At 39.8% G+C, this 23,821-nt stretch overlaps 1 protein-coding gene, 11 non-coding genes and 1 pseudogene across 12 annotated transcripts; 3 read left to right on the plus strand and 10 right to left on the minus strand.

The window, feature by feature from the left end:
- Positions 1 to 4,307: 4,307 nt before the first annotated feature.
- On the minus strand, positions 4,308 to 4,389 carry trnas-uga (transfer RNA serine (anticodon UGA)). The gene has a single exon. It is a non-coding gene; the product is annotated as a tRNA-Ser (tRNA).
- A 118-nt stretch (positions 4,390 to 4,507) lies between these two features.
- trnak-uuu (transfer RNA lysine (anticodon UUU)) lies at positions 4,508 to 4,580 on the minus strand. The gene has a single exon. It is a non-coding gene; the product is annotated as a tRNA-Lys (tRNA).
- Positions 4,581 to 5,089: 509 nt separating this feature from the next.
- trnah-gug (transfer RNA histidin (anticodon GUG)) lies at positions 5,090 to 5,161 on the minus strand. The gene has a single exon. It is a non-coding gene; the product is annotated as a tRNA-His (tRNA).
- A 177-nt stretch (positions 5,162 to 5,338) lies between these two features.
- Positions 5,339 to 5,420, minus strand: trnas-aga (transfer RNA serine (anticodon AGA)). The gene has a single exon. It is a non-coding gene; the product is annotated as a tRNA-Ser (tRNA).
- A 118-nt stretch (positions 5,421 to 5,538) lies between these two features.
- trnak-uuu (transfer RNA lysine (anticodon UUU)) lies at positions 5,539 to 5,611 on the minus strand. The gene has a single exon. It is a non-coding gene; the product is annotated as a tRNA-Lys (tRNA).
- A 509-nt stretch (positions 5,612 to 6,120) lies between these two features.
- Positions 6,121 to 6,192, minus strand: trnah-gug (transfer RNA histidin (anticodon GUG)). Its single transcript has one exon. It is a non-coding gene; the product is annotated as a tRNA-His (tRNA).
- Positions 6,193 to 6,367: 175 nt separating this feature from the next.
- On the minus strand, positions 6,368 to 6,449 carry trnas-aga (transfer RNA serine (anticodon AGA)). Its single transcript has one exon. It is a non-coding gene; the product is annotated as a tRNA-Ser (tRNA).
- A 118-nt stretch (positions 6,450 to 6,567) lies between these two features.
- On the minus strand, positions 6,568 to 6,640 carry trnak-uuu (transfer RNA lysine (anticodon UUU)). The gene has a single exon. It is a non-coding gene; the product is annotated as a tRNA-Lys (tRNA).
- A 509-nt stretch (positions 6,641 to 7,149) lies between these two features.
- trnah-gug (transfer RNA histidin (anticodon GUG)) lies at positions 7,150 to 7,221 on the minus strand. Its single transcript has one exon. It is a non-coding gene; the product is annotated as a tRNA-His (tRNA).
- Positions 7,222 to 9,011: 1,790 nt separating this feature from the next.
- trnas-gcu (transfer RNA serine (anticodon GCU)) lies at positions 9,012 to 9,093 on the plus strand. Its single transcript has one exon. It is a non-coding gene; the product is annotated as a tRNA-Ser (tRNA).
- A 1,922-nt stretch (positions 9,094 to 11,015) lies between these two features.
- Positions 11,016 to 11,134, plus strand: LOC137490788 (5S ribosomal RNA; annotated as a pseudogene).
- Positions 11,135 to 19,731: 8,597 nt separating this feature from the next.
- Positions 19,732 to 19,805, plus strand: trnan-guu (transfer RNA asparagine (anticodon GUU)). Its single transcript has one exon. It is a non-coding gene; the product is annotated as a tRNA-Asn (tRNA).
- A 625-nt stretch (positions 19,806 to 20,430) lies between these two features.
- Positions 20,431 to 23,392, minus strand: LOC137490430 (uncharacterized). The gene is made up of 2 exons (XM_068218662.2): positions 22,935 to 23,392; positions 20,431 to 22,853 (listed from the first exon to the last, which is right to left on the minus strand). The coding sequence occupies exons 1-2, from the start codon at positions 23,179 to 23,181 to the stop codon at positions 21,895 to 21,897; spliced, it is 1,206 nt and encodes a 401-aa protein (XP_068074763.1). The 5' UTR covers positions 23,182 to 23,392; the 3' UTR covers positions 20,431 to 21,894.
- Between the last annotated feature and the right edge of the window lie 429 nt (positions 23,393 to 23,821).

Genomic DNA, 23,821 nt, shown 5'->3' on the forward strand with positions numbered 1-23,821 from the left:
CAAGCTGACAAGAAAATGAATGAATGAATGTAATCAGTACAATATGTATAAATGCATTGTAAAATATTTTCATTTCACTACTACTACTACTAATAATAATAATAATAATAATAACAATTATTATTAAATCATTATTATTAAATGATTATGTATTAGCATCTTTATTTTGTATAAATTTATAACACAAACATAATATTATTATCTTTAGTGTTAAACATTTTTAATGTTAAAATACACACACACACACACACACACACACACACACACACACACACACACAGTTTATAGTACACACATATATAGTATGTAGTAGGCACACAAATACATATGGGTTACAAGTAAAACAATAAATGAATATGCAAAAAACTTGGCATATAGCACCTCCAACTGGGCATTTATTGAAATGTCTGTATTTTTACATTTTTTTGGTCTGTCTTCTCAATGGTATAGAATTATACATATTTATACAAATGCAGACGCATAGACATATACACTATTAGCCTGTTGTGTAATATTAGAGACAACACGGTACAGTAATTAATTATGCAATAGCTCATTCAGTTCAATTCACATTTATTTGTATAAGGTATATAAAAATGTGTATAAAAAGTGCATTGTCTGTTCTTTGAAACAATAGGTTTAACAAAACTAGAATTGCATTTACAGGCGTGGGTGTCTAATACAAATTGTAATATTTGCAGATAAAACATATGTATTAACTTTTACAATTGAATTAATAAAACAATTATTTTGTATCTGAAATCCTTGCAGAGGCAGGCACTGTCTATTCATAGGTGGGTCATGTGAAGTCTTCATAAAGGACTATTTCTGGAAAAAAACAGAAATATACTGTACTCAAATGATTGCACTGTCAATAATTAATCAATGATGCAATTAGATGTCATGCTTGCAGCCCGTTTTCTATCTTATATCAGTTTCATTTAGCATTTTTCATAAATAAATAAACACGGTCCCTAAGATGAGCGCGAATAAAAAGCTGAAAAACGGAAGCGTCGCGGTTTTTAAGGTGGACCGCATAGTGTCAATAAGAAGCTGCGAATAAGAAGCTGGATTCAGCCTCGTCTTATTAACACGCTTATACACATATAAACCCTTCATCATCTCCACACATCAGCGTAATGTAGAAGTGTTAAACTCACATGCAGAAGTACAGACGCTCTTGTGCAGCTGGAACACGATGTGAGCTCTTTCTTTCACTTCACTAAAATACACCTGTGTGATCTACAGGTATATCCTGAAATATTACTGGCTCCACTGACATGAATATTCATGAGATTGTCTGTGGGCGTTTCCTCGAGACAACCCAAACCACTGGAGCTGAAGATATCTGTGCAGCTTCTCTGAGCTCGAGTGTTTTGAAGGAAGATTTAGAAAAAGTTTTAAGAAAACAAATGAGTATTGGAGCTATAAAATAAGAATATAGATAACATTATGGGTCTATATATGAATACAGCACTAACAGATCTCTGTGTTAGTTCATATATTCTACAGGACACTTTACAATAAGACCCACATTAGATCAGTCAGTACTGGAACTGATATAACAAGCAACTTAAGATGATCAGGATGCTGAAACTAGCACAGAATATTACTGTTAGACACAACATTAGCTGAGCCCAGTGAATATAAAAGGGAGAATCACATCAAGTGTTAATAAAGATGAAAAATCAAGAGAAAATAAGACTAAATAAAACTTCAGCTGAAATGTTGTTTTATTCAATATCTCATTTAACTTTACATTAAAATTCAGTTTTCTTTATCAAATACAAACTCATACACACGACAATATCCAGTGAAATGCTTATACGACCAGCCATGACCTTAAAGACAACAAGATTATAGATGAGAAATAAACTACTGAATGAAATAAGAAATAAAATATAGACAAACTTTAGTCATAGGAAATATATCTGTAGAGAATAAAATAAACACATTAAATCCCGTGGCTATACAACTGTAGAGAACTTTAGCTGTAGACTGACTCCATGTACAGTGACACCATAACTGACCTGAACTAGAATACACACAGAGATGTGTGTGTGTGTGTGTGGAGTGTGTAGCTGTGGCTGAATGTGCAGATGTGTCCACCGACGTGCTGAATGTGTGTGTGCTGTGTGTGTTGTGATTGAGAGAGCGTCTGGTCTGTGTTCAGAAGCTCCTCCTCAGTGTCTCTGTGTTGGTCTTGATGGAGCAGAAGCCTTTATTTGTGTGTTTTTCTACTTTAGTCAATCCAATACGTCATTGTGCTGCTGGATTTCTGTACAGTTGATTCAATCTTTGACAGAGATTAAGACAGGATTCAGACATTTCCATGTTCATCATCACATTCTAATATCAGCAGTGGATTTGACATTGACTTTTATTATTTGTGCTCAAACAACAGAGAAACAATGAAGAAGATCAATCTGTAGACAAGAATGAGCTGATCTGAACACAGCAGCATCCTGGAGGACACTTCATCAACACCAATGATGACACTGATGAAGACTGAGACACACACGCACGCACACACACACAAACAGACTTTCTCTCACACACACACACACACATGCACATGGACACACACACTGTCTGTCGTGCACACACACACACAAATACAAACTCTCTCTCACAAACACAAACTTAGACACTCTCACACTACACACACAGAGCAGTGAACACATGCACGCTCACGCACACACACACACACACACACATGCGCACACACACGCTCACACACACAGACGCGCACACACTTTCTCTCTCTCTCTCACACACACACACACTGCTGCTGACTGCTCCTGCAGAGGATTCTGGGTAAATCTCTCGTCAGTCTTCAGCTCAGTTTCACTGATGATCCAGGATAAAGCCCAAACCCAGGGCAGAGCGGCTCAGTGAATGTGGTCTGGACTGAGTGGATGAGGCTCATTGTGTCACTATAGATGTTGTAGAAGATCAGAGTTCCTGCACTGTGATCCACAAACACTCCTATTCTCCTGCTGAGCGGCTTTACTGGGAGATCAGTGCGTGTGTGATTGTGTATGAATGAGAAACTGGAGGAAAAGCAGATCAAACTCCAGGACTGAGCATTACGTCCAAACCAACACTCATCACCTCTTCCCTTCCTCCTGATGCTCTTATATGACACTGATATACACACACCATAATCATCTCCACTGCAGTCAATCTCCCAGTAACAGCGTCCACACACACTCTCTCTGCACAACACCTGAGGATAATCAAATCTGTCTGGATGATCAGGATACGGCTGTTTCTCTCTCACACTCTTCACCTCTCTGTTCTCCTCAGACAGAATGAGTTGAGTGTGTGCTGTGTTTGGATCCAGAGTGAGGAAACAGACATCTGAACACAAGCACACACACATTTACAACCACAGCTGTGTGTGTGTGTGTGTGAGAGAGAGAGAGAGTTTGTCTGTCTGATTGTATAAGAAAGAGAGAGAGGGTGTGTGTGTGTGTACGCATGTGTTCACTGCTCTGTGTGTGTGTGTGTGTGTGTGAGTGTGAGAGAAAGTGTGTGTGTGCGTGCGTGTCTAATTGTGTGATCGTATGCATGGGTGTGTGTGTGTGTGTGTGTGTTTGAGAGAGTGTGTGTGTGTGTGTGTGTGTGTGTGTGTGTAGTCCTACATTTGCGTGGTCCTGCTGTAATCCTCGTCTCTCCTCCATGATCCATCAGTAGATCAAAAGTAAACAAAGTAGACATCAGTACAACACAATAGTTTGGACTTCATGTCATGTAGGAGACATTAAATAGATCAATGATAACTGCAGATAGTCTTTCTGCTGTTGTGGCAATGAATGGACACTCAACAATTGAAAAGATTCCTTCTATGCCTTAGAAGCGTGACTTGATCAGTACTTATCTACACAGCATGCTGGCATCAAAGATCCTATTTCTCTTATATCATATCCCTAGTCTTCCACACTTTAGGAAACGTAAACATTCAGGACGTGCCATTAGCACAGCCTGCACTAAAAGAAGGCTGGAGATAACGGATGGCAACACAGAGTGCGACACCAATGTCACCTTGAAAAACCTGCCGTGACCTGGATTCGAACCAGGGTTGCTGCAGCCACAACGCAGAGTTCTAACCACTATACAATCACGGCGAGCCATGAAACAACCGTTGTGACCTATGTGTGGTATGTTCCTCCCTGTGATAAGCCCCTTTCTCTTCAGTGAGAACACTCTGTTGTTTTTCCCCTCCTACCAGCACAACGCTTTTCCAAAGAAACAATGGAAATGCAAACAATTGATGACTGCTGCAATTTTAAACACAGGGAAGACATAGTCGGCAGGATTCGAACCTGCGCGGGGAGACCCCAATGGATTTCAAGTCCATCGGCTTAACCACTCGGCCACGACTACAAGACTACCTGTACTGCCATTTCTTTATGCCTAGTACACATATTGTGCATCCAGATGAAACTTTCATCAAGCGATAGCTCAACGGCAAAAGCTGTGGCTCCACAAAATGAGCGTCACACGCCCGAACAGGGACTTGAACCCTGGACCCTCAGATTAAAAGTCTGATGCTCCACCGACTGAGCTATCCGGGCTCCACAACAATAAATTACAAGTAGGCAAGGTTTGGGTTGTGGTCGGCGCAGACCTTTACAGTACACTAAAGTTTACCGTGAGATGGGGTTTTAAGCTTATGGTTGGTGTGGAGGTTGCTAAAACATGACAGGTTACTTTGAGGTTGGGTTTATGGTTTTTGTAGGTGTAGACATCAGTACAACACAATAGTTTGGACTTCATGTCATGTAGTTGACATTAAATAGATCAATGATAACTGCAGAATGTCTTTCTGCTGTTGTGGCAATGAATGGACACTCAACAATTGAAAAGATTCCTTCCATGCCTTAGAAGCGTGACTTGATCAGTACTTATCTACACAGCATGCTGGCATCAAAGATCCTATTTCTCTTATATCATATCCCTAGTCTTCCACACTTCAGGAAACGTAAACATTCAGGACGTGCCGTTAGCACAGCCTGCACTAAAAGAAGGCTGGAGATAACGGATGGCAACACAGAGTGCGACACCAATGTCACCTTGAAAAACCTGCCGTGACCCGGATTCGAACCGGGGTTGCTGCGGCCACAACGCAGAGTACTAACCACTATACAATCACGGCGAGCTATGAAACAGCCGTTGTGACCTATGTGTGGTATGTTCCTCCCTGTGATAAGCCCCTTTCTCTTCAGTGAGAAGACTCTGTTGTTTTTCTCCTCCTACCAGCACAACGCTTTTCCCAAGAAACAATGGAAATGCAAACAATTGACGACTGCTGCAATTTTAAAAAGAGGGAGGACGTAGTCGGCAGGATTCAAACCTGCGCGGGGAGACCCCAATGGATTTCTAGTCCATCGCCTTAACCACTCGGCCACGACTACAAGACTGCCTCTACTGCCATTTCTTTATGCCTAGTACACATATTGTACATCCAGATGAAAATTTCATCAAGCGATAGCTCAACGGCAAAAGCTGTGGCTCCACAAAATGAGCGTCACACGCCCGAACAGGGACTTGAACCCTGGACCCTCAGATTAAAAGTCTGATGCTCCACCGACTGAGCTATCCGGGCTCCACAACAGTAAATTACAAGTAGGCAAGGTTTGGGTTGTGGTCGGCGCAGACCTTTACAGTACACTAAAGTTTACCGTGAGATGGGGTTTTAAGCTTATGGTTGGTGTGGAGGTTGCTAAAACACGACAGGTTACTTTGAGGTTGGGTTTATGGTTTTTGTAGGTGTAGACATCAGTACAACACAATAGTTTGGACTTCATGTCATGTAGGAGACATTAAATAGATCAATGATAACTGCAGAATGTCTTTCTGCTGTTGTGGCAATGAATGGACACTCAACAATTGAAAAGATTCCTTCCATGCCTTAGAAGCGTGACTTGATCAGTACTTATCTACACAGCATGCTGGCATCAAAGATCCTATTTCTCTTATATCATATCCCTAGTCTTCCACACTTCAGGAAACGTAAACATTCAGGACGTGCCGTTAGCACAGCCTGCACTAAAAGAAGGCTGGAGATAACGGATGGCAACACAGAGTGCGACACCAATGTCACCTTGAAAAACCTGCCGTGACCCGGATTCGAACCGGGGTTGCTGCGGCCACAACGCAGAGTACTAACCACTATACGATCACGGCGAGCTATGAAACAGCCGTTGTGACCTATGTGTGGTATGTTCCTGCCTGTGATAAGCCCCTTTCTCTTCAGTGAGAAGACTGTTGTTTTTCTCCTCCTACCAGCACAACGCTTTTCCCAAGAAACAATGGAAATGCAAACAATTGACGACTGCTGCAATTTTAAAAAGGGGGAGGACGTAGTCGGCAGGATTCGAACCTGCGCGGGGAGACCCCAATGGATTTCTAGTCCATCGCCTTAACCACTAGGCCACGACTACAAGACTGCCTGTACTGCCATTTCTTTATGCCTAGTACACATATTGTGCATCCAGATGAAAATTTCATCAAGCGATAGCTCAACGGCAAAAGCTGTGGCTCCACAAAATGAGCATCACACGCCCGAACAGGGACTTGAACCCTGGACCCTCAGATTAAAAGTCTGATGCTCTACCGACTGAGCTATCCGGGCTCCACAACAGTAATTTACAAGTAGGCAAGGTTTGGGTTGTGGTCGGCGCAGACCTTTACAGTACACTAAAGTTTACCGTGAGATGGGGTTTTAAGCTTATGGTTGGTGTGGAGGTTGCTAAAACACGACAGGTTACTTTGAGGTTGGGTTTATGGTTTTTGTAGGTGTAGACATCAGTACAACACAATAGTTTGGACTTCATGTCATGTAGGAGACATTAAATAGATCAATGATAACTGCAGATAGTCTTTCTGCTGTTGTGGCAATGAATGGACACTCAACAATTGAAAAGATTCCTTCCATGCCTTAGAAGCGTGACTTGATCAGTACTTATCTACACAGCATGCTGGCATCAAAGATCCTATTTCTCTTATATCATATCCCTAGTCTTCCACACTTTAGGAAACGTAAACATTCAGGACGTGCCGTTAGCACAGCCTGCACTAAAAGAAGGCTGGAGATAACGGATGGCAACACAGAGTGCGACACCAATGTCACCTTGAAAAACCTGCCGTGACCCGGATTCGAACCGGGGTTGCTGCGGCCACAACGCAGAGTACTAACCACTATACGATCACGGCGAGCTATGAAACAGCCGTTGTGACCTATGTGTGGTATGTTCCTCCGTGTGATAAGCCCCTTTCTCTTCAGTGAGAACACTCTGTTGTTTTTCTCCTACTACCAGCACAACGCTTTTCCCAAGAAACAATGGAAATGCAAACAATTGACGACTGCTGCAATTTTAAAAAGGGGGAGGACGTAGTCGGCAGGATTCGAACCTGCGGGAGAATTCCCCAACATATCTCAAGTCGATCGCCTTAACCACTCAGCCATGACTACAAGACTGCCTGAGCTGCCATGTCTTGATGTGTAGTACATGTATTGTGCATCCAGATGAAACTTTCATCAAGCGATAGCTCAACGGCAAAAGCTGTGGCTCCACAAAATGAGCCTTACACACCCAAACAGGGTCTTGAACCCTCAACCCTTAGATTAAAAGTCAGATGTTAGCACAGCCTGCACTAAAAGGTGGCTGGAGATTACAAATGGCAACACAGAGTGCAAATCCAATACCATCTTGAAAAACCTGCCGTGATCCCGATTCGAACCGGGGTTGCTGCGGCTACAACACAGAGTAATAACCACTATACGATCACAGCGAGCTACGGGACAGCCACTGTGGCTCTCTTGTGGTATGTTCCTCCATGTGATATGCCCCTTTCTCTTCAGTGAGAACACACTGTTGTTTTTCTCCTCCTACCAGCACAACGCTATTCCCAAGAAACAATGGAAATGCAAACAATTGATGACTGCTGCAATTTTAAAAAAAGGCTGCAAATGTTCAGGCGCTGCAACATGATTGGCAACAATGTTGGAGCGAATCGCTCCGATTGGCTCTCATCTTCAACATTTGTGAAATATTGATGGACAATCCTTCAGCAGCTGGCATTGCTAATCCATTGTGCTCTTTAAATCCCATCCTCGTCGCTAATAAGTCCTGGCATTCGAGAGAGCCTGGTGCTTCTGTGGAACCTGTTTTACTCTCACTCTTTTAGCGTTTTGAAGGATGTTGTTGCAAAATTTTATTACGAAGTGGCCAAGTCCATCGAATCCCATCCTTGTCGTTCAAATGCTTTGGCGTTTGAAAGAGGCCGGTGCTTTTGTGAAAGGTGTTTTACTCGCACGCTCTTATCGTTTTAAAGAATGTTGTTGCAAAAATTCATGTCATCTTTACCGAAAAGAGCTGCAAATACATACAGAAATGCTATAGTGCAGCCCCCATCAGGAAAGGGAATATATACATGACGAGGTGGCCGAGTCCATCGAATCCCATTCTTGTCGTTCATATGGCAAAACTGAAAGTCATCTTACTGAAAATAGTTGCAGAAACATACATTTACAAATATGTGGCACAGTCCGGCCTCCACCAGAGAAAAAGGTGTAAGCGAGATGAGTTGGCAGAGTGGTTAAGGCAATGGACTGCTAGTCCATTGTGCTTTGCACACGTGTGTCTGAATCCCATCCTCGTCGCTCATATGTTCTGTCATTCGAGAGATCATGGTGTTTCTGTAGAAGTACTTTCACTCTCACTCTTTTAGCGTTTTGAAGGATGTTGTTGCAAAATTTAACGTCATCTTTACCAAAAACAGCAGCCAATATATACAGAAATGCCGTAGTCCAGCCCCCAACAGGAAAGTGAGAACATACACGACGGGGTGGCCGAGTCCATCGAATCCCATTTTTGTCGTTCATTTGATCTGTCGTTCATATGGCAAAACTGAAAGTCATCTTACCGAAAATAGTTGCAGAAACATACATTTACAATTATGTGCCACAGTCCAGCCTCCACCAGAGAAGAGGGAAAGTATGTGACGAGGTGGCCGAGTGGTTAAGGCGATGGACTGCTAATCCATTGTGCTCTGCAAGCGTGGGTTCGAATCCCATCCTTGTCGCTCATATGTTCTGTCATTCGAGAGATCATGGTGTTTCTGTAGAAGTACTTTCACTCTTTTAACGTTTTGAAGGATGTTGTTGCAAAATTTAACGTCATCTTTACCGAAAATAGCACCAAATACATACAGAAATGTCAGATTGCAGCCCCCATCATGAAAGTGAGTACAAACATGACGAGGTGGAAGGGTCCATCGAATCCCATCCTTGTCGTTCAAATGCTCTGGCGTTTGAAAGAGGCCGGTGCTTCCGTGGAAGGTGTTTTACTCGCACGCTCTTATCGTTTTGAAGGATGTTGTTGCAAAATTTAACGTCATCTTTACCGTAAATAGCAGCAAATACATACAGAAATCCTATAGTCCAGCCCATATCCGGAAAGTGAGTACATACATAACGAGGTGGCCGAGTCCATCGAATCCCATTCTTGTCGTTCTTATGCTCTGTCGTTCATATGGCAAAACTGAAAGTCATCTTACCGACAATAGTTGCAGAAACATATGTAACCCTAGTAAAATAGTTAATTAATTATTTATAATATTATTTAGAGCAGTATAATCATATTATTATTATATTTACAAGTCTTTATAAATATGATAAACGAAATAAAATTCATGTATACAAATGTAGTTTGAGGTAAAGTAACAACCAATCGTAAGAGCGGGTTGTTAGCTCCGCCCCTTGCCACAGAGAGAGAGAGAGCAGAGACGAGACCGGTTGGAAGATTAATAGAGGAGCAAACTTGAACAAAAAGATTAAAATACAGTATGTTATGATTCCCAAACAGTTTAAAAGTGATTGTACTTGTACTAAATCAAGTTGTACCTGCAAAATAGTTGTTATTTAGTGTGTTTAAGAGTGTGTTGAAGTCAGACTGCATGTTGCATTGCGTTTACTGTGCGCTCACGCCATTTTGCAATCGCGTGTGTGTGAGAAGACCATAGAGTGATGTAGACATCGCGAATTTGACAGGTATGCCATTATATTAGCTCATTTTATGGTATACATGTGTGTGTATGTGTTTTATTTGTTCCAAGTGTTGTATATTTTGTATGTTTTTGAAATTATTTTGAACATATTAAACTTATTTATGAATTCTGGTCTGTGATCAGGCCAGGTTTTTTTCTGAGGACATTTTCCCAGTTTCACTGGATTCCTTGTATTGATGGCGAGCCTCCTACGTCGACCTGGAAAATTGTGAAGTAAACATTTCAATTTATCCTCATTTCACCGGATAAAGTAAGAATTTGCCAAAAAGTTAATTCCTTTATTGGACTGCGATTTTTTAATACAGCTCTAAGGACTGATTTTCTTGGAGGGAAAAAACAGAACTTTATCTGAATTGAACTGATTTCACCAATTTTAGAGTGAACAACGACTCTGATTTATTTGTGTTATTTTATGGTTTCTTTTGTTTTCACTTGAATTCATTTATTGTGATTTTTGTTTGATTTAAAATAATTGTAAAGTGAGTGCACCCTGGGGTTGTGTATAGATAGTTATGTTACTGATGTAAGTATTGTTTACTAAGACAAATACGAAAAGGAAAAAATTCATACAATCTAAAGTAAAACTATTTTTGTATTTAAAACATTCAGTTTGTCTTTGGTTATTGCTCAGTTTCAACCCCACCTCCTTTTACTTACCTTGTAAACTTCTGGTTTTATTGTCTGGTCCAATAATAAATAAATATAGTACAACTGTTACACTTGGATGGGAGACCGCCTGGGAATACCAGGTGCTGTAAGCTTTTCGAAGTCTTTCATTTGGCAGCTGATACACTTCCCTGTGCCACAGCTCCGCTGCCATTATTTTTTCTTGCCTTGAGGGCATTGTTTCTGTCTGTGCTGTGTCGATGCCAGCTGAGCTGCGCTCGGTCCCTGGTGCTGCGCCTGTTTTAAATAGCCAACTCTTGACAGCCTCTCTTGCTTATGGCCATACCACCCTGGCAATGCCAAATCTCATCTGAACTCGGAAGTAAAGCAGGGTCGGGCCTGGTTAGTACTTGTATGGTAGACCGCCTGGCAATACCAGGTGCTGTAAGCTTTTCAAAGTCCTTCATTTGTGTTACAACCTCTTTGATGTTAGTCTAGGGTAAAAGTAATAACATTTAAAAGGTGTGGTACTGTTACAAGATGATGGGTGAAAGTAAAAGACACAAACAACAAAACTGCCAACAAAAGTGATTTAATGTACAAAAAAGTGAAATCAGAATAATGCCCAAATATATATACAATAAGAAAAAATATTTACAATAATAAAGTAATAAATTAAACAAAGTATCAAACAAAATTAGGTCAACTTAAGAGTAAGGGGACGCTAGTGAAGCCAAATCAAAGAAATTAATATAACAAAACAATTCTAACTCATAAGCAAGCCCCTTACCTCGCTAGAAACATAAAAAGAATTCTATTCTGAACTAAAACAAAACAAATACAAGTGGCATTCACTTCCTTACCTGGGGCCTGTTTCAGTAAGGAGTTTCAAACAACTTGGAGTTTAAACTTGAACTCTGAGTTGATTTACAGAGAGATTAAAAACTTTTTGGTTTCAGAATAGCTGATCTGAGTTGATCAATCAACTTTGAGAAAACCCAACTCAGAGTTAAGCGCGCACACTGTGACTATAAAAAGACATTATCAATGGAGCGCAGATATTACGAGTGACCATGGCAACATCTTAAAAAAAGAGATCACCATTTCTTTCTTCAGCTGAACTTGATCTGCTCATGCAAAGTTATAGCAAATATGAGCGTATATATTTAAAAAGAAGCAACCATCAGTGAAACAAAGACAGTTAGCCTGGGAAAACAGCTGCTCAAGTTAATGCATAATTTTTAATTTAAAGTATTTAAATATTTAAGTATAATAAAATGAGTAATGTAATGTGTGACGTTTATAAAATGTTTCTAAACTTTTATACACGTTTATCAGTTTTAATAGATTTAACAGTGCACTTGTGTCTGCCTTTTTATTGATCAAGTGATAGAGGTTGATAACATTTAGAAGGTATGCAGTACTAAAAATACTTTTTAGAAAGAATAGTAATCCCATTAATCTAGTAACAGTACATGTCAAAGGTTAAGCTAATTATTTATGAAAAAAGAACAAGCCATTCTCGTACGTGACTTTGTTCTGTGTGTGACAAAAATGTAGGCAATATCTAAGTTTCCATCCAAATATATTACATAAATTTGTGCAAAACTGGAATAACACCTAAAAGATGCGAATAAAGCAGCGTTTTCATCCAACAAGTCAAAGAGAACACAATCGTCACTTTCTGATTAACTTGCGCCAAATATCAACAGTAAAAACAGAATTTACTGTGGTAGAAGAAGCTGCGGCAATAATTGTTTATTTAATAATTGTACTTGCACCTCAGAAGACAATGCTGACACACAATGAACACGTGGGGCCGTTTGAAGCCATGAGACACGGAGATCTTGACATGCTCCAGACGCTCTGAGGTAATTAATAATATACAATAATACTGAAACAGTTAAGGCATTTTAGATTGACTAAAACAATATTTAAGATGTTCTGCAGTGTCCTCAGTCTGCTGGTTTGTCCATTCACACACATTTTCATCATCATCTCTAACAAACCTTTTTTTAATGTACATACTGTAATTTGTTAAGTGTTTCCTTCGTAGTTCATGCGCATCTTTTCTAATCAAATAAAAGTTTAACCTACTCAGTTATGCACATGTTTTATTATGCGTATTTTCAAAAGTTATGTGAATCATGATGTTTCAGCTCTTCGGCAGCTGCACTGTTAAAAATTGTCCCGTTAAAAAACAGTAAAATACTGGCAGCTGCAGTTGCCAGCAATGTACTGTTATTTTACAGTATGTTGCTGTAAAAATACATGGACTACACTGATATACACAATACTCAAGTGAACTCATTTTGCTCACTGAAAGCAACTGCCTCAACTTGGTCAACTGCTGAATGAGTTTATGAAGTAATGTGCTATACATGCTTAGAAGCATACTTATAACGATAACTTATTTTAATGAATTAGAAAAGTTCGGTTTAACTCTAATGTCTTATTTTTCACAACAGAGAGATTCTGACTGCATCAGCAACTAAACAGCCGCTATCTTTAAATAGAGAAACATGCAGAATAACATCAGCAGTTCATTGTTCATCTTTAACTCATACACTGGCTCTACTCTCCTCCACAACGGTGACAGACAGAAAAAATTAGCTTCAGGTTTTACAGTAAAATACATTTTTTTCCTTGATTTAACAGTAATCTACTGGCAGCTGTGGTTGCCAGCAATCTACTGTTTTTTTACAGTCTACTTCCGTTGTGTAAATTAACAGTATATTACTGTTAAAATACATTTTTACACTGTGTTTTTACCTCTCACACCTTTAACCCTTTAAACCCCAGAGCATATACTTCAGTTTTAATTGAAGTGTCCACACTACTGAGTGTTCAAGAAACATGTAGCAAAGCTGAAGTAAATTCATTAATTAACTGACTAATTAAATGATAATTGAGGATTAACAATGAACAAATGAAGAAATACTGAAGGGAAAAAACAAGAACAGAACATACAAAACTTTAGTCACAGCTTTATAATGAAATAACCTGAAGAACAACAAATGATTAAATCATTTAAATGATCAGCGGATGATTAAACAACTCTACAAACATCATCACCAGCTACACTTATTACTTAATACATGTATTTTTGTATAACATCGACTAAAGTTCTTCTTGAGAAAAAGTGAAAGTTTTACGTCACCATCATGGAGAACAGAGTTTGCTTTAGTTGGGCTCTTAGCCCTGTCATATTTAACATTAATATATCTTGGCTGCTGCTATTGTTGAGAACTTTGTTTAAAAAGCTCCTTTGTTGTGGCAAGTCAGCCAAAAACCTAAATAAGATCTGGTGATGTTCATGTTGCTATTAAATGGCAGAGTCTGTTCTCATTTAGTATAATAAAATTTACTGCTCCTATTCAATGTGAAATCTATTGTTTTACATTATATGTCTATATATGGCAATGATTGCTGGAAGTTTTTAAAAATATCTTGGACAATAACACTGCTCTATGGTGTAAATAGCACTCAAAGAGACATCAATAATCAGCATATGAACCTCAATAGTGGTGACAACTAACAAAATTAACAGTTTAACTCACAAACAGGCAACTGAAAGTCTAAACATAAACAAAAGCAGAATCAAACACAAATAAAGAAAACTGTTAGACCATTATACAACATTTATTTATACCGCAGTGCATGCTGGGATATTTGTACCGTGCCACTCCCAGCATGCATTGCAGCATGAAACATTTGAGATGTTACCATTGTTGAGATACAAGGTCAGATTCATGAGGTCTGAGTGTGTATTTGTCATAACTGAACTGTTTTTGTATGTTATTTCTTAACTGTAAAGTAATTACGGAGGTATATTTTCTGTTTCCACTTCTCATTAATTAAATTAATACCTGCAACTAAGCATAAAATCTATTGCATGAGACCCTTCTTCCATATGTATAACATAACATTTATCAGAACCAATTTCAGACAAATAGATTTCTCTATTTATTGACTTTCCAACTTGATTGCTATAGTACAAGCATTTTGTTTACTCTTTATTATAGTAATTGGAGAGTCTAAATTAATAAGTTCAAGGGTGAAGAGCCCAACTAAACCAGCCCCTCACTCCATTACGGTGACACAAAAAACACCTTAATTTCTGTTGGATCTCAATGAGAATAGTATGGAAGTCAAATCAGTCAGTAATAAGTGTGTGTCTGCTGTTGTTTGTGGAGTTGTTTAATGATCCTCTGCTGAGACTGAAGCTGTTTTATTTTATTTGATTTTATTTAATGTTGTAACTCAAGTCACTGTTTGTGTTTCTTGTTTATTTTCTTCAGTAATTGTAATTATTAACAGCAGGTGTTCATCAGTGTCTGAATTCACTCATTAGTGTTCATTAAAACTGTCAGGTGAACTATATTAGTTAACTAGTGTATGAAATAGTGAACAAGGACACAAAGTGTGATTTCAAACACAGACTTCAAAACATCGAATCTGAACTCTGTTAGCTCACAGTTTTCTGCAGTTGGTTACTTTCTCGAAAACAAAAATGTTACCCAGAAAGCACTGTTTTTAACAGAATATTACTGTTTTAGTGAAAAAACATTATTTTACCGTAGAATCTGACCGTTTTTTAACAGCAATTTTTTACAGTGTGCTGCAGAGATCAACCTATCTCTGTCTATTCTATCTAGTTACACATGTCTCTCTATATACAAATACACTTTTTAAACTTTTCATCTGCACCAAGACTCACGACAACTTCATTCTATGCTGTTTCTTTAACCTGCAAATGTTTATTTTACACATTTTATAGATCAAATAGTACTGTATGCTTTTTAAGCAAACTTATTAGAGAAGCATCTACAGTCAGAAGACAATCGCCTGTGATATCATGTCATTTGTTTTTTTGATTATCAGGTTGCTGTAGACCTAGTTATAATCATATTTATACAATATAGTTATAAAGATATTTATACATGATCAAACTAGTGTTACTTTCTCCGTTTCAGTGATGTCCAGCGGCAGAATAACAGCTTGTTAATTCATGCTCGTGCAGATGATGAGACGGACAAAAGTAACCAATGCATGCCATTCTTTTACTTATTTTCATGTTGTCAGATTCACAGTGCAAACAGCTCCCGGTAGGAATAACTCGAGTGAACATAAAACAAAGCTCATGCCTCGCTCTGACGCGCTGCTGCTGCGTGCGTTATGAAAGCTCTAATCTGTTAACATGGACACCGAAAACACACGCGCTGCTCACCCTCTGCTCACGCGTCGCTGACGCTTGCGGTGTGAAACAGGCGTTATGTAGAGATAATATAATGACAAATTAACAACCTTTTCCCGATTTTTTTTAAACAGGTTGCTGAAGGTGTGAGGCTGGCCGGATTAACTTGACAGTCAATATAGAGGTGTAAAACGGCCTGGAGCTAGGCCCAGGCCGAAAGGGGGATAAAACACCAAAAGGGGATATCTGACTAATTGGAGTGTGTAAGCATGTATTGGTGTGGGAGCTGAACACGCTGCAACACCAATGCATGAGGCCAACTGTATATTAGATACAGGCCAACACAAAAAGGGGAACCGAAAACCACATTAAATTCTAGAATAGAAAGAGAAAATAAGACTGATTTACTAGCAGATGACAATCTGACAGAAAGTGTGTGATTAAGTGTGTATGGACGTTTCCCAGAGATGGGTTACAGCTAGAAGGGCATACGCTGTGTAAAACATATGATGAATAAGTTGCCGATTCATTCCACTGTGGTGGCCCCAGATTAATAAAGGAACTAAGCCTTAAAGAAAATGAATGAATGAATGAATTAATTGGACAAATTAGATTGGAGAAAATTTAGGAAAAATTAAATAAATAATTACATTTTAAAATTATTTTATTTTACACACGTTAGTTTTTTTAAAAGTTTTTTTTTATTATTTTTATTCTTTTATTTTAGACAGAATTTTTTTTATCTTTTATGAGAAGACATTCTTTATGTTTTTTTATTATATTTTAGTTTAAGAAATTTTTATGCTTTTTATCTTTTATTTTAAAACATTTGTATGGTTTTTTCGTAATCTTTTATTTCAAGACATTTTAAGATTATTTTATTTTAAACACATCATTATGAGTTTAAGATTCTTTTATTTGAAGAGGATTTTAAGATTCTTTTATTTGAACACATTTTTGAAGAGCCATTGTTGTTTTTAAATCTTTCATTTAAAGACACTTTAAGATTTTTATTTTAAGCCATTGTGGTTTTTGAACCTTTTATTTGAAGAGATTCTTAAGATTTTTATTTTATTTTAATCACATTGTTGTGTTTTTGATTTTCCCATTTTAAGACATTGAGGAAAAAAAAAAAAGGAATCTAGTTTAAATATGTTTGAATTTTGGTTTTAATCATTTGATGACGAGTTTGAGTTGTTAGTTTAATAACATTGTTTAAGTTCGATTAAGTACGATTAAGTTCTGAATCTTTCATTTCAATAATTGTTGAGTTGAATCCTACTTTGAAGTTGTTGATTTTTCATCCTAAATCTCAATTGTAATTTTTGTGCTGTAATAAATTTAAAATGTTGAAATTCAGTTTGAACTATTCATGGGGATTATAATTTTGTATTAGTGAATTTCTAATTCCAATCACATGTGTTTTCACAGGTGTTAATCTTTGATCGTAATTATACAGTGGGATTTTTTATTAGAGCATATCTTTATGGGTGTGGATTTCATTTTAATCAGATTTTTATTTTTTATGTTGGAGTTTTTAAATTTTGTTTACATTTTTATTATTGTCATTCTTATTCTAATTTTGTTGGGGAAGAAGAAGAAAAAAAATACCTTTATTAATAAAGTGTATAAGAATGGAAAATTTTAATGATTGGTTAATTGGAAGTTAATAAGAGTGCTGGGAGTAATAAGCCTAAATATAGCAAATAAAATCCTTATTAAAAGAAGATATCGGAGTGACTTCAAGAGGGAAGAGACTGCACCACTGAAGAGGAGAACCAAGAGTGTAGAAATTATAAACTGAATCTAAAAAAGTTAAAGAAATTTAGTTGAAAGGGGTTATAGGCATCATCTAACATAATGAATGAGCACTATGATGTTAACGATTGTTTTGAATAAGAGGTAAAACAAAGATTTAGGCAAAGGCCTGCAGTAATGACAATGGGACATTTTTGTGGGGATTTGATTATCTGTTTTTGTTTTTGTCTGCTCCAGAGAGGAGCAGAAAAGGGGAATTGTTGGAGAAAATGAATTTATTTTTATTACTTTTGTGTTTTTTTTATTAGGAAAATGTTTAGACTAACAACAGATTAATCAATCTTTTCTATTGTATTATAAAACATCTTGACCAGACAAACTTCCTCTTTTTTACTGTGCTGCATACTTTTTAGAAGAACTGCTGACAAGTGGAAAAAGCAGAATAAGAATAAATTTATGTTTGTTCCAGAACTATAGTCTAGACATGTCACAAGTTGTCATGATGCTTGTAGAAGTGTGAAATATATTAAAGATGCACGGAAGTGTTCAGTTCTGGTATGCAGAGAAAGGTTGCAGAAAGAGGAAGTAATGTCCAGGGGTTACAAAGGGCCAAGGGACTGCAGAATGACTGATAAGTGACGTTAAACCAAAACTCCACCTGTTATGGTCAGTTGTGTATATATGCTGGAGTCAGGAAATGTATGTTAGTTGCAAACATCTTGAATGTAATTCTTGTATTGCATTGGGGTAACGTAACCCAGAGCTCTGTCATCGAATTATTCATTTGTATCTAATAAATTACTAATATTTTTAGCATTGAAGAAAACCCTCTCCAGACCTTTTCTTATTGAACACGCATGGAATTGGCAAGATATTCCAACAGTAGAGCATGAGACTCTTAATCTCAGAGTCCTGGGTTCGAGCCCCATGTTGGGCATTTCTGTTACTTTTCTCTCTCTCTCTCAGCAAACTTACATTAGGGTTCATATAGCAGACCTTTTGAGACAAAGTTACGCCTTCTACCACTGTAGGTGACCTTTCCCTAAGTCTATGTAGGGAAGGTATTACTGTAAACGGTGTCTAGCTCTTGAAAAAGCTCCTCATCCACCCGGCTAGCTCAGTCGTTAGAGCATGAGACTCTTAATCTCAGAGTCCTGGGTTAGATCCCCACGTTGGGCATTTCTGTTGCCTCTCTCTCAGCAAACTTTCATTAGGGTTCATGTAGCAGACCTTTTGAAACAAAGTTCCGCCTATCTACCACTGTAGGTGACCTCTTACTAAGTGTCTGTGGCGCAATAGGTAAGCGCGTTTGACTGTTAACTGAGAGGTTGGTGGTTCAAGCCCACCCAGGGATGAATTAGGCATTTTGCTGCCTTGCAACTGCTAACACGTACACTGGGCATATATCCAGGGCCACATTCTGTCCAGCGTTACAAGATGAAATCAGGATTTAGCAGAAGATTGTCATGGGTAGGGAAGGTATTACTGTAAACGGTGTCTAGTTCTAGAAAGAGCTCCTCATTAGCTCAGCTAGTTCAGTCCGTAGAGCATGAGACCCTTAATCTCAGGGTCGTGGGTTCGAGCCCCACGTTGGGCGTTTCTGTTACTTTGCCAAATTCGACCTTTTGAAACAAAGTTCCGCCTATCTACCACTGAAGGTGACCAGTTACTAAGTCTCTGTGGCGCAATCGGTTAGTGCGTTCGGCTATTAACTGAAAGGTGTGAGGTTCAAGCCTACCCAGAGACGAATTCTGCATTTTGCTGCCTTGCAACTGCTAACACGTGCACTGGGCATATATCCAGGGCCACATTCTGTCCAGCGTTACAAGATGAAATCAGGATTTAGCAGAAGATTGTCACGGGTAGGGAAGGTATTACTGTAAACGGTGCCTAGTTCTTGAAAGGGCTGCTCATCAGGTCGGCTAGTTCAGTCAGTAGAGCATGAGACCCTTAATCTCAGGGTCGTGGGTTCGAGCCCCACGTTGGGCATTTCTGTTGCCTCTTTCTCTCAGCAAACTTTCATTAGGGTTCCTATAGCAGACCTTTTGAAACAAAGTTCCGCCTTTCTACCATTGTAGGTGACCTCCTGCTAAGTCTCTGTGGCGCAATCGGTTAGCGTGTTCGGCTGTTAACTGAAAGGTTGGTGGTTCAAGCCCACCCAGGGACGAATTAGGCATTTTGCTGCCTTGCAAATGCTAACACGTGCACTGGACATAGATCCTGGGCCACATTCTGTCCAGCGTTACAAGATGAAATAAGGATTTAGCAGAATATTCTCACGGGTAGGCAAGGTATTATTGTAAATGGTGTCTAGCTCTTGAAAAAGCTCCTCATCCACCCGGCTAGCTCAGTCGTTAGAGCATGAGACTCTTAATCTCAGAGTCCTGGGTTAGATCCCCACGGTGGGCATTTCTGTTGCCTCTCTCTCTCAGCAAACTTTCATTAGGGTTCATATAGCAGACCTTTTGAGACAAAGTTCCGCCTTTCTACCACTGTAGGTGACCTTTCTCTAAGTCTCTGTGGCGCTATCGGTTAGCGCGTTTGGCTGTTAACTGATAGGTACTGAAAATGGTGTCTAGCTCTTGAAAGAGCTTCTCATCAGCCCGGCTAGCTCAGTCGGTAGAGCATGAGACTCTTACATTTACATTTAGTCATTTAGCAGACGCTTTTATCCAAAGCGACTTACAAATGAGGACAAGGAAGCATTTTACACAACTATAAGAGCAACAATGAATAAGTGCTATAGGCAAGTTTCAGGTCTGTAAAGTGTAAGAAGGAAAGTATTAGTAGTATTTTATTTATTTATTAATTTTTTTGTACAGTTAGTGTGATATCTAGAGAGGCAATTGCAGATTAGGAAGTGAAGTGGAGACTAAATAGTTGAGTTTTTAGTCGTTTCTTGAAAATAGCGAGTGACTCTGCTGTTCTGATGCAGTTAGGGTTCATTCCACCAACTGGGCAGATTGAGCGTGAGCGTTCGCGAAAGTGATTTCTTCCCTCATTGGGATGGAACCACGAGGCGACGTTTATTCACAGAACGCATGTTTCTGGAGGGCACATAGATCTGCAGAAGTGAGAGCAGATAAGGAGCAAGGCCAGAAGTCACTTTGTAGGCAAACATTAGAGCTTTGAATTTGATGCGAGCAGCAACTGGCAGCCAGTGCAAACGGATGAGCAGCGGAGTGACATGTGCACGTTTAGGTTCATTGAAGACCACTCGTGCTGCTGCGTTCTGGAGCAGTTGAAGAGGCTTGATAGAGTTAGCTGGAAGCCCAGCTAGTAGAGAGTTGCAGTAATCCAGTTTGGAGAGAACAAGAGCTTGAACAAGGAGTTGAGCTGCATGTTCAGATAAGTAGGGTCAGATCTTTCTGATGTTATAGAGTGCGAATCTGCACGATCGAGCAGTTATGGAAATGTGGTCAGAGAAGTTTAGTTGGTCATCAATCGTTACTCCAAGGCTTTTCACCATTTTGGATGCAGTAATGGTTGCCCCATCCATCTGGATTAAATAGTTATGGTCTAGAGTCGGGTCGGCAGAAACTACAAGCATTTCCGTTTTTGCGAGGTTCAGCTGAAGATGATGATCTTTCATCCAGTGTGAAATATCCAACAGGCAGGCTGAGATGCGAGCTGGAAGCGAGGGATCATCAGGATGAAAAGAGAGGAATAGCTGGGTATCTTCAGCATAGCAGTGGTAGGAGAATCCATGTCTCTGGATGACTGGTCCTAGAGATGACGTGTAGATGGAGAAGAGAAGTCGCCCAAGAACAGAGCCTTGAGGTACCCCAGTGTTTAGATGCTGTAGGTTGGACACCTCTCCCCTCCAAGACACCCTGAATGACCTGTCAGAGAGGTAAGATCTGAACCATTGTATAACAGTGCCCGCAACGCCCAGTGACTCGAGGGTAGATAGCAGGATCTGGTGGTTGACAGTGTCAAAAGCAGCTGACAAGTCCAGCAAAATGAGGACTGATGATTTTGAGACTGCTTTAGCCAGTCTGAGATCCTCCACGACCGAGAGCAGGGCAGTCTCAGTTGAGTGGCCTTTCTTAAAGCCGGATTGCTTGTTGTCCATGAGATAGTTTTGAGTAAGAAAGTCCAGGACTTGATTGAACACTACTTTCTCCAGAATCTTGGCCAAGAATGGAAGCAGGGATACTGGTCTATAGTTTTCAAGTAGCGTATGGTCCAGGTTGGGTTTCTTTAGCAGTGGGGTTACCCTAGTCTGCTTAAATGAAGTGGGGAATAAACCAGAGTCAAGAGATGTGTTGATTATGTGAGTCAGTCGGTATGACTGCAGGAGAGATGGCTTGCAAGAGATGAGAGGGAATGGGATCGAGTGGACAGGGGGTTGCATGGCTAGATAGCACGAGTTTGGACACCTCCGACTCAGAGAGCTGAGAAAAAGAGGTGAGTGTGTGTGGTGTTGGTGGTGTATCTTGCGTGTTTGTTGTAGGTGCAGCAAATTGAGCACTGATTTTTGCAGTTTTGGTGCAAAAGAATGTAGCAAAGTCATCAGTAGTAAGTGTGGAGGATGCGGGTGGAGGAGGAGGATAGAGGAGGGAGGAAAATGTTTTAAAAAGTAGGCGAGGATTTGTGGCATTGTTGATTTTCAGACGGTAATATGTCTGCTTTGCAGAAGTAACCTCAGCTGAGAAAGAGGACAGAAGAGTTTGGTATGTTAAGAGCTGTGCAGGATTTTTAGTTTTCCGCCAAATTCTCTCTGCAGCCCGAAGTTTTGAGCGATGCTCACGGAGAGCATCCGAGAGCCAGGGTGCAGGAGGACTGGCACGGGCTGGCCTGGATGCAAGAGGACATAATCGGTCTAGACATGATGCTAGTGTGGAGCAGAGTGTATCAGTGGCACTGTTCGAATCAAGTGCAGAGAGTTTGCAAGATGGAGGAAGAGAGTCTGAAACAATGGTGGATAGTCTATTGGGTGAGAGAGATCGTAGGTTTCTGCGAAAGGTAACCAGTGTTGGAGTGTGTGGCGGCTCAGGAGTAATGTGGATGTTGAGAGACAGAAGGAAATGATCCGATATTTGTAGTGGAGTTACTATTGTTTGATCAGCGAAGCAGTGTCGTGTGTAAATAAGGTCTAGCTGATTACCTGATTTGTGGGTAGCAGAGGTAGGTGCTCTTTTTAGGTCAAAAGAGGCAAGCAGAGTCTGAAAGTCTGCAGCTTGCGGTTTGTCAACGTAAATGTTGAAGTCACCTAGCACCAACAAGGGAGTGTCAATATTAGAAAAAGATGAGAGAAGAACATCCAGTTCATCTAAGAAGTGACCTAATTTACCTGGCGGGCGGTAGATGACAACCACATTTATGTAGAAGGGGTGGATAATGGTGACTGCATGGAATTCAAAGGAGCTGATTGTTGGCAGGGACGTTATCAGAGTAAATTTCCATTCTTTGGAAATTAGTAGTCCAGTCCCACCCCCTCTCCCTGTGTGACGAGGAGTGTGGGAAAAAGAGAAATTAGCAGAAAGAGTAGCATGTGTAGCAGTGTCCTCCGGCCTTAACCAGGTCTCAGTTAGAGCCATGAGATTATAGTCAGAATATGTAGCTATGGAGGTAATAAAATCTGCCTTGTTAACAGCTGATTGACAATTCCAGAGGCCCACGGAGAGAGAGAGTTGTGAAATAGCAGATACATGTATTGAACGAAGGTTGTGAGGATTACGCCTGCAGCGTACCTCCCGTGTTTTGCGAGTGTTAGTAACAACAGGAATTAGAAACACATAATAAAAGTGCACTGACAACAAAAGATAAAGTAAAACAAGAAAGTAAAGTACTCAAGTGCTTTGTCGGTGTCTTTGCTCGGTGGAGTCGCGCAGGTAGAGTCGATGGTCTTTACACTCGCAGGTAGAGTCGATGGTCTTTACACTCGTCGGCAGGTAGAGTCGATGGTCTTTACACTCGCAGGTAGAGTCGATGGTCTTTACACTCGCAGGTAGAGTCGATGGTCTTTACACTCGTCGGTCTTCACACGAGGCGGTCTTCACACGAGGCTGCCGCGACCGCTGCCGCGGTGAACTAGTTGTTTATATAACCCCAAAGCACTAGCTGATTGAATTCAGCTGGACACGCCTCCCGAGTTAAAACAAGGGCTGAAACTGAGGCGGATGACGCGAAACCATCTGCGTTCGCTACACAAGCTCTTATAGTAACCAAGGAAACAGT

The sequence above is a fragment of the Danio rerio genome, chromosome 4 (genome assembly GCF_049306965.1).
Source record: "Danio rerio strain Tuebingen ecotype United States chromosome 4, GRCz12tu, whole genome shotgun sequence".
NCBI lineage: Eukaryota > Metazoa > Chordata > Actinopteri > Cypriniformes > Danionidae > Danio > Danio rerio.

Excerpts from the sequence above, each read along its gene's own strand:
- LOC137490430 (XM_068218662.2), bottom strand. The coding sequence starts at position 23,181 with ATGGCTCTAACTGAGACCTGGTTAAGGCCGGAGGACACTGCTACACAT. Across the intron at positions 22,854-22,934 it reads TGTCATCTACCGCCCGCCAG|GTGACTTCAACATTTACGTT; the intron begins GTAAATTAGGTC and ends TGTTGGTGCTAG.